The following is a 12965-nucleotide window of genomic DNA, read 5'->3' on the forward strand; positions in this document are numbered from 1 at the left end:
CTGATATGAGGAATTCTTAATCACAGGAAACAAACTGAGGGTTGCTGGAGTGGTGGGGGGCGGGAGGGATGGGGTGGCTGGGTGATAGACATTGGGAAGGGTATGTGCTGTGGTGAGTGCTGTGAATTGTGTAAGACTGTTGAATCACAGACCTGTGCCTCTGAAACAAATAATACATTATACGTTAAAAAAAAAAAAAAGATAGCAGGAAGGGAAAAATGAATGGGCGGGAATCGGAGGGGCAGATGAACCATGAGAGACTATGGACTCTGAGAAACAAATTGAGGGTTCTAGAGGGGAGGGGGGATGGGTTAACCTGGTGATGGGTATTAAAGAGGGCATGTCTGAATGGAGCACTGGGTGTTACACACAAACAATGAATCATGGAACACTACATCAAAAGCTAATGATGTAATGCATGGTGATTAACATAACATAATAAAAGGGAAAAAAAAGAAATACAATTGGAGATTTTCTTTTTCCCAATTCAATTCAACACACATTTGTGAATGCCTGCATTAACAAAAGTAGTGCTAAATGGGATAGCTTCAATGATGAAAGGGTACACTCCCTCCTGGGAGGACTTGGGATAGAAGCCAACATATAAGCAAATAATCGCATCACTGTGAGATACCTGCAGGATTAAAGGTAAGCACGAAGTCAGGTGCAAGGAAGGATTCTTGGTTGTGGGTTCCCAAGGAAGGTATTCTGGAAGTGAGATATATCACTAGAGTTTAAAACCACAAATACTAAATTTCCTTAGTGGAAAAAAAAGGCAAGGCCATTCTAAGAAAGGTAACATGAATGTGCAAAATACTTTCAGGCCTAGAAAACTACAGATGCAAAGGCACTTATTATCAGAACACAGGGTCCCCCCCCCCAATCTCTCTGCCTTTGCAAATGGAGCTCCCTCGGCCTGAAAATTGTTTTGTTTTATTTTTTATCATTCTTGGTTAATAGGTGTTTGAACTCTGTATGTGCATTACTGGAAGACTTGGTTTTGTGTCCTAGTATATGAAACTCTATAAGGCCAGATGTTTTTTTGTTGTATTCCTTAGGAACAAACCTACCACCATCATCAGGTTAACTGTGAGCTCCCAGTGCTCCAGAAAACAATTATTGCACCACAAGAGTTTAAGTCCCCATGGGCTACAGACCTGGGAGATCCATTTGTAGCTTCTTAGCCTGTGGCTGGAGAGCTTAGATTATGCATAATCTCCTCCTCCAGTGAAAACTAGTAGTAAAATAACTCAGAAAGGCATTTGTGGAAGCTTTACTGCCTTTGTTAATGCCACGTGGGTCCTGGATTTTAAACTTCTGTGATAATCGCAAGGAAGCTGTCATTAAAATCATTAATTTGTTCACTCAACAGGCAAAGGCTGTCAGTGCTCTCTTCATGATTACCCAATTCTGATACCTTTTTACCACCAATACCACTGGCCATCTAGTTAAAGTCAGCGTCTTCTCTCACCCGGATTGTTGCAATAGTCTTCCAGCTAATGTCCCTATCTACCCCTTGCCCTCCTGCCCCCTACTTTTCATACAATAACCAATTTTGTTAAAATGCAAATCGGATTTCTCACTCTTTTGCTCAACACTGTACAGTGGCTTCCAGACCCTTACAGAAAAATACAAAATAACAAACATTGCATATGTTTAATACTCATTGAATGAATAAAATGACATGAATTAATTAAGTGCCTATGAATCATGAGAAACTGAGCTTAATGTAGGGGTACAAAGACAGTGACATTCTTTCCTCTCCAGAGGTTTATATTTTTGGATGTGAGGTGAATTCACAAATGAATGAATACAAAAATAATGTTATTTTATCTGGTCAAAGTCTGATTAAAAATAGTTTGGACACAAATAATGGAATGACCAGTTCTCCCTGGTTGGTTACAGAGGGTGAGGGAGTGGTGATATTTGAGTCATAAAATAGTAGAAATTCCAGGGTGTTAAAGGGTATGGGGAGGCTTTCCAGGCAAGAGAACCACAGGAACAAAGGTATTGAGGTGTGAATTCATAGCCAAGGAATAGCAGGTGCCTTAATATGGCAGGACACAGGACATAAGATGAGAGAGGGGAGGGAAGGTGCAGAGGCTAAAAGTTAGGTTAGAAAAGATAAACTAAAAGCCTTATATATCTGTATTTCATTGCTTGAGTTTACTATATATCTTCCAAGCAATGGGGAGTCACTAAGGTTTTTAAGATGGGAGAAATTAGATTCAGTTTATACCTCTGGAAGGACTGGGAAGGGTCCATTAGAGAATTCAAAGTTGATTAATAGTAAGAACTAATATTTATTGAATGCCTGCTATTTACCAAGCTCTGTGCTAAGTCCTTCACTTTTACTTCATTTAATTCTCAGATCAGCCTATGCAATTGGTACCATTCTCATCCCCCTTTAGAGATGGAAAGCTAAGACAGAGAGATGTCAAGCCTAAGGTCATACTGTAGTAGGTTACAGAACCAAAACAGAAACCCAGAGAATCAGACTTTGGAAAACAGAGGGGAAAATATAATAAGGAGATAAAGTTCCAGAACATAATCTATTATCAAATAAAAGGGATAAGGGAGGGAGGAGTGGAAGCCTCAGATGCCCCCTAGGCTTTCTAGCTTGGATTACTCAGTGTATGGCAATGTGGATTACTATGTACAAGATGGGACAAATTTAAAAGAAGAGCTAATGAGGCACTTTAAATATATTTGTTTTTACATGCCTGTGGGCAATCTGGAAAGCATATGGGCATACAAGTAAGATGAACATATAGGTTTGGATCTCAGTAGAGTAGGAGATGCAGATTTGGAACAGGGGAGGTGAGGTCATAGGGTAAACAAGATCGAACATCAATAGAAGCACTACTGGTTGAATCGTGTCCCCCTAAAACATTGAACTCCTAACACCTGTACCTGTACTACCTGAATGTGGTCTTATTTGAAAACACAATAAGGTCTTTGCAGATGATCAAGTTAAGATGAGGTCATTAGGATGAGTCCTAATCCAATATGACTGTGTGTTTATAAAAAGGATAAATTTGGACTCAGATGCACACACATGAAGAACATCATGCACAAGATGAAAGCAGAGAGCAGGGTGATGCATCCACAATCCAAGGAATATCACAGAGTGCCAGCAAACCACCAGAAACTAAAGGAGAGGCATGTAACACAGTCTCCTTCACAGCCTCAGAAGGAGCCAACACTTTGATCATGGATTTCTAGCCTCCAGAACTGGGAGATGATACATTTCTGTTATTTAGGCTACCAGTTTGTGGTACTTTGTTAAAGCAACCCTAGCAAAGTAATAAAAACATGGAGAGCATGGAAGAGTGAGTGATTATTGGTAATGACTGAACAGATACTGTTAGTTCAAAAATGAGCTTGCCAGTCAAAGAAGCTGGAAAAATATTCCAAGAAAAAAATGAGTTTGTGAAAATGCATGGAAGTCTAAGAAAGGATGTGCCAGCAGTTTGCACTGGGCTGATCACAAGCTGCAGCTGTGGAGTGGTGAGAACATGGTGATCTGTTCATGAAAGTTCCTGTAAACAGCACTCTACAAATTTCATCTTATAATTGATAGAGAGCAATCCAAGGCCCAAGGGAATGATTCAACATGTTTTTTTGTCTGTTTGTTTTAAAATGCTCCTATTCTGTAAATACAATGGCAGTGGCAGCATAGTTTTTGAAGTTACCAAAATGATCCCATTAAAATAGACAGAGCAAAACTGAAGGATCATGAATAATACCTGCAAATAAAGCTCAGTGCTGAGATACCCCCATAATTACCAAGGGACAGATTAGGCACAGCTCTTAAGAGCCATGTGATATTGGCAACTATGCAGGAAGAGGCAGAGGGAAGGCCTTGAGGACAGAAGAACCCCCAAATCCTCAAAAGCCACTTACTAAAAAGTGCAGTGGGCCAATCTTACAGGAATAGAAAGACCTAGAAATGTGTTCTCAATGATCCAGTGCAAGGACAAGTCCACAGGGACCATAATGAAATAACGTATGATGCTATTGGAGCAGTCTCATTACACACAGAGTGAAGACCTTTCCAAGAAAAGGCTCCACATTGAAGAGAATCTGCTGTGAATAGATTCCAAGTTAAGCAGGACAGGGATAGCCATGAGACCTGAAGGAGAAGGTCCAGATTCAAAAGAAGGGCCAGGGAAACAGAGGCAGCTGGTGTCAGAAAATTGACAAGTTATATTCTTTTTTGTCACTCATGAGAACAAAAGAGGAATGAGCTCTGGAGCTATGACACCAGCCAAGCCATCCTGGTCCCCTTACTCCTCCTAAAACTACATAAAAACTAAACTAACTCTTTTTTTTTTATGTTATGTAATCACCATACATTACATCATTTGTTTTTGATGCAGTGTTCCATGATTCATTGTTTGCATATAACATCCAGTTCTCCATTCAATACATATCCTTTTTTTAAACTTAACAATGAGAAAAAAATCAAAACTATTATAAGGAAAAGAGAATAGAAAAATGATGATGTTCTTACAGATAATGAAAGCCTACCAAGAAAACATGTAGAAAACAGATAAAAACCATAAGCAAATATTTCAAAATGAGTTGAAAGAAATTAAGAGAATTATAAAAGTTATGAAAAAATAATATAAATCAGAATTAGAAAAAAAATAGAAAAGAAATGTATAGAAAAAAGTAAGATTTGACAAGAAAGATGAACCCAATATAGAATTCTAATTTTTTTTTAAAAGAAGCTCAGAAATGAAAACTCAACTAGTAGGGGTGTGAGGCCATTCAAACACCATAGTTAGAAGACAAATAGAAAGTAGAAAGGAGGAAAAAAATTTAAATCAGTAAGCTATTTGAGATCAAAAGCATTCAGGGGTGTTGATTGATATGGAAGATAAAGAAGATACAACATAAATAAATAGGAGGCCTCAAAGAATACCAAAGTAATGGAACAAACAAACAAAATAATAAGATAAATAAAGAAGACTTGAAGGCTGAAAGAATATCAGATTTTTATCAGACTTCCATGACAACACTTCATGCTAGTAAGCAATGAAGGAACAAATTTAAGACTTAAATAAATAAATTGTAGACCTTGGATTTCATATGGAATATGCATGGATTGTACAGCCATCGAACCTGATCCTCCATTGCAAAGGTTTCCCCAGCTATTCTGCTTTTGTGCTTCATTGCTGTAGCCCTATCATCCTCCCCTCTTGGTATCAGAAAGCCTTTGCATCAGGTAGGTGAAGTTCTTTCACAGACTCTAGAAATGGGCACCAATTTTCATGCAAAATTGCAAGACTTCAGGGTCCTCATAATAGATGGAAATTTATTCCCATGCAAGTCAAGATTGATAACCACATGCTCTTATAAATATGCAAGAACTCAGAGAATATTGTCCCTATGCACCTTTCTTAGGGGGATCTACTAGAGAATAAGGTTCAGACAACTAAACATACTGCAGAGTCATTGACATAACAGCTGGAGAAGTATTCTAGCCAATAAAAAAAGGGTGATATGAATAGCCAAAGCAACCTTGAAAAAGAAACACAAAGCTGAAGGCACCACAATTTCGGACTTCAAGTTATATTACAAAGCTGTAGTAATCAAAACAGTATGGTAGTGGCACAAAAATAGACTACATAGATCAATGGAACACAATAAAAGAAAACCCACAAATAAATCCACAACTATATGGTGAATTAATCTTTGACAAAGCAAGAAAGACTATCCAATGGGGAAAAGACAGTCTCTTCAACAAATGGTGTTGGGAAAACTGGACAGCAACATGCAAAAGAATGAAACTGGACCATTTTCATACACCGTACACAAAAATAAATTCAAAATGGATTAAAGACCTAAATGTGAGGCATGAAACAATAAAAATCCTAGAGGAAAACTCAGGCAGTAATGTCTTTGACATCAGCCATATCAACTTCTTCTAGATGTATCTCCTGAGGCAAGGGAAACAAAAGCAAAAATAAACTATGGGGACTTCATCAAGATAAAAAGCTTTTGCACAGCAAAGGAAACCATCAACAAAACTAAAAGGCAACCTATGGAATGGGAGAAGACATTTGCAAATGACATATCTGATTAAGTGTTAGTATCCAAAATATATAAAGAACTTATAAAAGTCAACACCCAAAACCCAAATAATCCAATTTAAAAATGGGCAGAAGGCATGAATAGACATTTTTCCAAAGAAGACAAAGAGATGACCAACAGACACATGAAATGATTCTCAACCTCACTCATCATCAGGGAAATGCAAATCAAAACTATAAACTCACAGAGAATGGCTAAAATCAGCAACACAAGAAACAATAGGTGTTGGCAAGAATGCAGAGAAAGGGGAACCTCTTGCACTGTTGGTGGGAATGCAAACTGGTGCAGCCACTCTGGAAAACAGAATGGCGGTTCCTCAAAAAGTTAAAAATAGAACTACCCTATGATCCAGCAACTACACTACTATATATTTACTCAAGAATACAAAAATACTAATCCAAAGGCATACATGTACCCCAATATTTATAACAACACTATCTATACTAGCTAAATTATGGAAACAGCTTAAGTGTCCATTCCTGATGAATGGATAAAGAAGATGTGATATGTACATCATTTGCATGTGTGTGTGTGTGTGTGTGTGTGTGTATATATATATATAGGAATATTACTCAGCCATAAAAAAGAACGAAATCTTGCCATTTGCAACAACATGGATGGAGCTAGAGAGTCTTATGCTAAGCAAAATAAGTCAATCAGAAAAAGACAGAAACCACATGATTTCACTCATATGTGGAATTTAAGAAACAAAATAAATGAGCAAAGGGAAAAAAAGAGAGAGAAGAAAACCAAGAAACAGACTCTTAACTACAGAGAACAAACTGATGGTTACCATGGAGGGGAGGTAGGTGGGGAGATGGGCTAAATAGGTGATGGGGATTAAGGAGTGCACTTGTCGTGATGAGCACTGGGTGTTGTATGGAATTGTTGAATCACTGTGTTGTACACCTAAAACTAATATTAGACTGTATGTTAACTAACTGGAAATTAAATAAAAAATTTAAAAAATTTTTAAAGGGTGATAGACTCAGAATATCACCATTTCACAACCCCTAATGAATGAATGGATCTAGGAAATGATCATTAGTGGATGATGGCATCATAAAGGAGAACATTAGGGTCTCCTCAAGGAAGTAGTCAACATCACCTGCTAAAAATGATCAAACTTGAATCTGATCAACAGTAACCACCCAACTGAAGAAAACACAAAGGACAAATATGTTAACCATACCACATGTGTGCAATCATCAAAACCAAGAAAGTGAAAAATAGGCAGGAAATTAAAAAAAAAAAAGGAAGAAGAATCGTGGTATAAAAGAGACATAAAATACATATCAAATAATCATCACATATAGGTCTTGGGATTGTATTTCAAACAAACCCTAAGGAAAATATGATCATCGGGAAAATATGAAAACTGAGTATTTTTGATAATATTAAATTATCCTTATTTGTAATGTAATAATGGTATGGCATTTATGTTTGTTAATTACATTTAATAAAATACTTACAGATGGGGCGCCTGGGTGGCTCAGTTGGTTAAGCGACTGCCTTCGGCTCAGGTCATGATCCTGGAGTCCCGGGATCGAGTCCCACATCAGGCTCCCTGCTCGGCAGGGAGTCTGCTTCTCCCTCTCCCACTCCCCGTTTGTGTTCCCTCTCTCGCTGTGTCTTTCTCTGTCAAATAAATAAATAAAATCTTTAAAAAAAATACTTACAGATGAAATAAGATGATGCTTGGGATTTGCTTCAAGATTATCTGGTGTCAGAGAGTAAGTGAAGGTATAAATAAAAAATTATGTATGGTGCATACATGTATCAATAATTACTTAATCTGGGTGAAACATATAGTGGATTCAATACACTATTTTTTCTCCTCTGTATATGTTTGAAATTTTCAATAATAAAACATTTATTTTAGAAGACTTCAGGAGGGTTTGAAAGCACATGCATTCTAGTACCTCAGACTTGCATGGCGCCCTAGGAGAAATCCATCTCCTGAGTACCACTGAGCACATAAACTGACCAGAAAGGGTGTGTGTAGATTGCCAAAGTGGCAAATCCCCTCTACACCTGAGTTTCCAACACATTTCATATTTCAAGTCAGTGGATTGCCTCTAATGAGGCCATAGATTGCAGGGACTTCTCAAAGCAAAGATTTAAGAATAAGGGTATTTGGGGCACCTGGGTGGCTCAGTTGTTAAGTGTCTGCCTTCAGCTCAGGTCATGATCCCGGGGTCCTGGGATCGAGCCCTGAATTGGGCTCCCTGCTCAGTGAAAGCCTGCTTCTCCCTCTCCCACTCCCCTTGCTTGTGTTCCCTCTTTCACTGTCTCTCTCCGTCAAATAAATAAATAAAATCTAAAAAAAAAAGAATAATGGTACTTATTAAGCAGTTATCTTTGGGCCTTAAATTAATAAGCCACTAAAGTAACTGTTTCTTGTGGGCTTGGTGTTTGAATTATAAATGATCACTCATTTCTTTCTTATTCTCCATGTTTTCTTTCTAGATATTTCCACACAATCTACTTAGGTATTCGAAGTCGACAGAGTGGGGAGAATGACAGATGGAGGTTTTACTGGAAAATGGTGTATGAGTATGCAGATGTGAGTATGCTGCATTTGCTAGCCACCTTTCTGGAAAGTGCTCCACAGCTGGTCCTGCAGCTCTGCATTATCGTACAGACTCATAGCTTACAGGCCCTCCAAGGTAAGGGCTTGTAATTTGGTTTCTGACTTTGGGGAAAGATTGGCTACTTTTGTCACAATCCAAAAAACTGTTCTAATACCCTTTATTGACAGAGGCCATGGTTCTCCCTGTTAGATGTCTGCTATTTGACACAAGAATTTGTGAATGATGTGTGTTTTCTTCTTCACGATTACTTGTGATGGTTAATTTACAGAAAGACAATTCTTTTTTGCCTTCAAGCTGCCCTCTGAGTAGGAAAAACATTTCTATGATTTTACGTTTGGTCAGAATGAAAATAGAGGCAACTTTTGGTTTTTCTGGTTTGTGTGATAGCGTAATTTCCAAAAACTTGAAAAAAAAAAAAGACCTAGCTCTCTTTCTTTCTAATAATATTTATACACATGTTTGAAAATGAGGGTAATCTCTATCATTTCCTTTTGACATTAAGAAACAGAATGAGATCAAAAGGAAATAGATTACTATAATATTGTTTTCAAAGTCATAGGAGAATCACTTCTCGGCCTTTTGGCTAAGATCAAGTGCAAAGTCATAGGAGAAAAAATGTTGTCAATATTTAACAATACATTGTTTATATACTACTAAGTTTTATAAAACAAATATTATCAGATTAATATTTTTGTGTTTTGCTGTCTTGTTTGATAACCTCATCACTAAGACTGTCCCTTATCTAAACTGATGTTTCCTTAGGCTCTGCTATTCAAATCTTTTCTAGCAGCAAGAAGATCAGACAGACCAGTGGGTGGATAGGTGAATAAATGGGTGGGTGGATGGATAGCCATTTTGTAAATAAGGACTTTCCTGGCAATTTGTCTATCTTATAACTAAATAGATTTTGTGAATCAGTTAACATAACATGCTCATTTTGTTTCCATCTCATTAGAGCCTTTGCTGTGACTTCCTCTATGTACACACATGTTAGTGTCCTGTTCTGGGCTATGCTCTAACTTGAGATTTGATCTGGTTGGTCCGGGGAATCTCTACAGTGTCCTTGTAACATTTTATAGCAAGGAGTACATTAGCTTAGACTGAGCACTTTACTTGGCGAGGTGTGGGTGGCATATTAGAGGAGAAGAAAGATGGAGAGTGTACTGGTAGCCAAGGACCCATTTATTTGTGAATTTCTGGCCAACACTGGCTCCACACTAGAATAGCTTTGGTCTAAGAAGTTTGAGGAAAAGGTCAAAGAGATCTGTGAGCTGTGATTCTCAAATGCTAGAAAGCAAATTGGAAGAAAGAGAAAGTCATGTTTAGCACAGAAACAGACAAGAAAAGCCTGGAGAAAATAAGAAGTATAAATTAGCTGTGAACGACTGTCTTTAGTGGTGAAAGACCACAGGCTGCAGAGAGAGGAATCTGGATTTGGTCACTCACTTCCTTGCTGTGAGACCTTGTGCAGGTCACTTAATGTCTCTGGGCCCCCGCTTCTCCAATGTAAAGGTCACCAATGAAACTAGATTAATTTCAGACTCCTTGGAGCTCTGTTCCATCTCTCTCTCTGTCTCAAATAAATAAATAAAATCTTAAAAATAATAATAATAGTAATTACACAAAAGGAATACCCAGGCACAAATGTGGAGTATTGCAAGCTGCCTTCCTGTGGCCCAAGATTACTGGGTGTCCCTACTGGTTTTCTAAAAAATTCAGAAAATCATAGAGAAGTTTTTATCCTAAAGATGGTGGAGATAGAGCAAGAAAAAAGAGAGAGGGCCTAAGAAAATGAGATCACTTTGGTTGGAGAGTTTTATGTAGTTTTATAGAAAAAAAAAGAGAAAGCAATCCTTACTTTTTCTCAAATTATTCATTCTAAGCACAGGAATCAAAATTTCTGTTTCACAGAGTTGTGACTCTTCACTGACACCTGGTGTCCCCAGCTTATCTGTTAAGCTCACATTTGCATGAGGCTTACTTTAGGAGCCAGACCTCATCCTCCGCCAAGGCAAGCCATGCTGTCAGAATTGGAAAGCTGGAGGGAAAATGTGTTCTATATCGCTCCCAAGGTGGTCAAAAGATAGGCTGATTCAAAGATCACTAGGATCAATGCAAGTCGTTGAGTGCAAGATGAGGAATTAGCCTTCTGGGTGGGTCTTGGTGTTGCCATTTTTTAACAAGGAAGGTGGGCAGAAAGCTATGTCAAAGACCAAACAGTGGAAAATACATGACAGCAAACAACAACCAGAAAACCTCCAGCAAATGAAGATGAGCCCAGGCAACACTACCTGAATCAGTTTGCATTTTGAAGAGAAACCTGTCTTCAGAGAGAGCTTCCAAATTCAACCCTCCGCTGATAGATGATCCCACTTAAAATGTTACCAGCTTATAAATTAAACTGTGTGAATAAATTACAGGAACAAAGCTTTTCTCCTCTAGAAGAAGAAAAATAAATGTGATAGAAGCTAGTCTGACATATATTTTCATATATATTTATGGTATAAGATTCTTGGGATTTATATATAAAAACACAACTTTCTGCAGTGGATGCAAATAATCAATGGCATGAACCCTCTGAAGTATTTGCAAATAGCTCTGAATTAAAAACTGTAAAATATTCTTATTTAGCAGGTAGAGAGTGGTCCTAAGTCTGCAAGTCATTCTTGTATATGCCTGTCTAGAATTATTAGTTTTTAAGATAAAAACAATAATGCCTTTTTATCCCAATTTCAATCATCTATTACTCTCTGAAGGACACTCTTTTAAACACCAGTAAGAAAATCAAAGAAGAGATGTGACATTTTAAAACAGATGCTTAAAAATTGCATCCTCCTTATGGAAGGAAGTTGGCATCGCCTTAAAACACTGTTAGCTGTGAAAATCCTTTCTCAGCATTCCTTACTTTTTGAATAATTAAGTCAGAGGTACCTCATTGGACCGGAGGCTGACAGGCTCAGTGGTGAGCTGTGCAAGTAAAGTGTCATGGTTTCTCAGTTGACACTATCCCAGGAAGGACAGTTTGGCTCCTGCCCTGAGACCAGGAATCAGAGTAAGGCAGAAACTCGGACATGAACATCCAGTCTTTTCGCTCCACGTTGTTACCTTAGACACAACTGTTGCTCTTCATTGGATCTGGAGTTTTCCTAGGAATATCTATCTCTGAAGTTAAGAAACACTCAAGAGGATGCAATTGTACATGCATAGCTAAGATGGTACAAGTGCAGAAGTTTCCAGTATACACCTCATTATGATTTTCCAATCCAATTCCATATCCTTGCCAGAAGAGGAAGAGACAGACAGAGGAGGCAGACGCCGGGGGCGAGGGGGGGCGGTGGGAGGAGAGAGAAAAATGCAGGAAGGAAGGAAAGAAAGAGGGATAGGGAGAGAGAGGGAGGGAGAAAGACTGCCTGGTAAACTAAGATGGGCAACGGTGCACCTGTTCGTCTTAATTTGAGGACACTGCTCTCAGTGTTAAAGATATTAAGATGTGGTCTGAGGCCTGTCTATCCTATTTTCAAGCAACATCTCAAACCCATCCAGGGCCTTTGATTATACCTAAATGGTATGAGAAAAGGTAAATGGATAACTGTCTACGTTCTGTAGAAAGAAATTACCCTACCTGGTCTTTTGGATGTAAAATGAGCAAGCTACACCTAGAGGGTCTCTAAGTCACTTCGAGTTTTGTGAGTGTGATTCTCTGAATACTCAGTTTTGGTTGTGCACACCCAGCCTCCCAAAGATGGAGGAGAAGATACTGATTCATGTACAAACAAGTGTCCACAGGCCTTCCCTAGCAATGCATCATTGCTCAGCACCGGGCTCCATGCTCCATGCTCCACGTTCCATGCTCCATGAAGCAGCCTGGGGAATGATGTGCAGCATCATGGCACACCATGTATTCCCTGTGTGTGTGTGTGTGTGTGTGTGTGTGTAAGCCACAGCCCAGGTACAGCTCAGTCGCCTGGCTCTGACGGCCAGGTGTGCATGCCCACCAGTGAACATGAAGGAACAATGATTCCTCATAAGGAACCATCTACGTAAACCAGAAAGAATCAGGCCTTCATGAGATACAAGTTGGGTTCCAATCAGCGAACCCAAATATTTCCACTCTTCAGCTGGCTTCAGTAATTCATTTCCAATTTCTACAGTTACTTGTCATTACTAGAAAATCTCATTTTATACTAAACATGTACTGAGCTGTGACGTGCAGAGTGAGTGGCAAACAAATGCCTTCCCACGGGCCATGTGTCCAGGACAGCTTTGTTG

At 38.7% G+C, this 12965-nt stretch overlaps 1 protein-coding gene across 1 annotated transcript in view; it reads left to right on the forward strand.

Moving 5' to 3' along the window:
• XKR4 (XK related 4) overlaps window positions 1–12965 on the forward strand; it is a 417256-nt gene that overhangs the window by 251502 nt on the left and 152789 nt on the right. The window contains exon 2 of the mRNA XM_035011164.1: window positions 8572–8771. Coding sequence (XP_034867055.1) covers window positions 8572–8771 — 200 coding nt within the window. The remainder of the gene's footprint in view (window positions 1–8571; window positions 8772–12965) is intronic.

This window comes from Mirounga leonina, unplaced genomic scaffold, assembly GCF_011800145.1.
Source record: "Mirounga leonina isolate KUSES-001 unplaced genomic scaffold, KU_Mleo_1.0 Mir_165, whole genome shotgun sequence".
NCBI classification, from domain to species: domain Eukaryota; kingdom Metazoa; phylum Chordata; class Mammalia; order Carnivora; family Phocidae; genus Mirounga; species Mirounga leonina.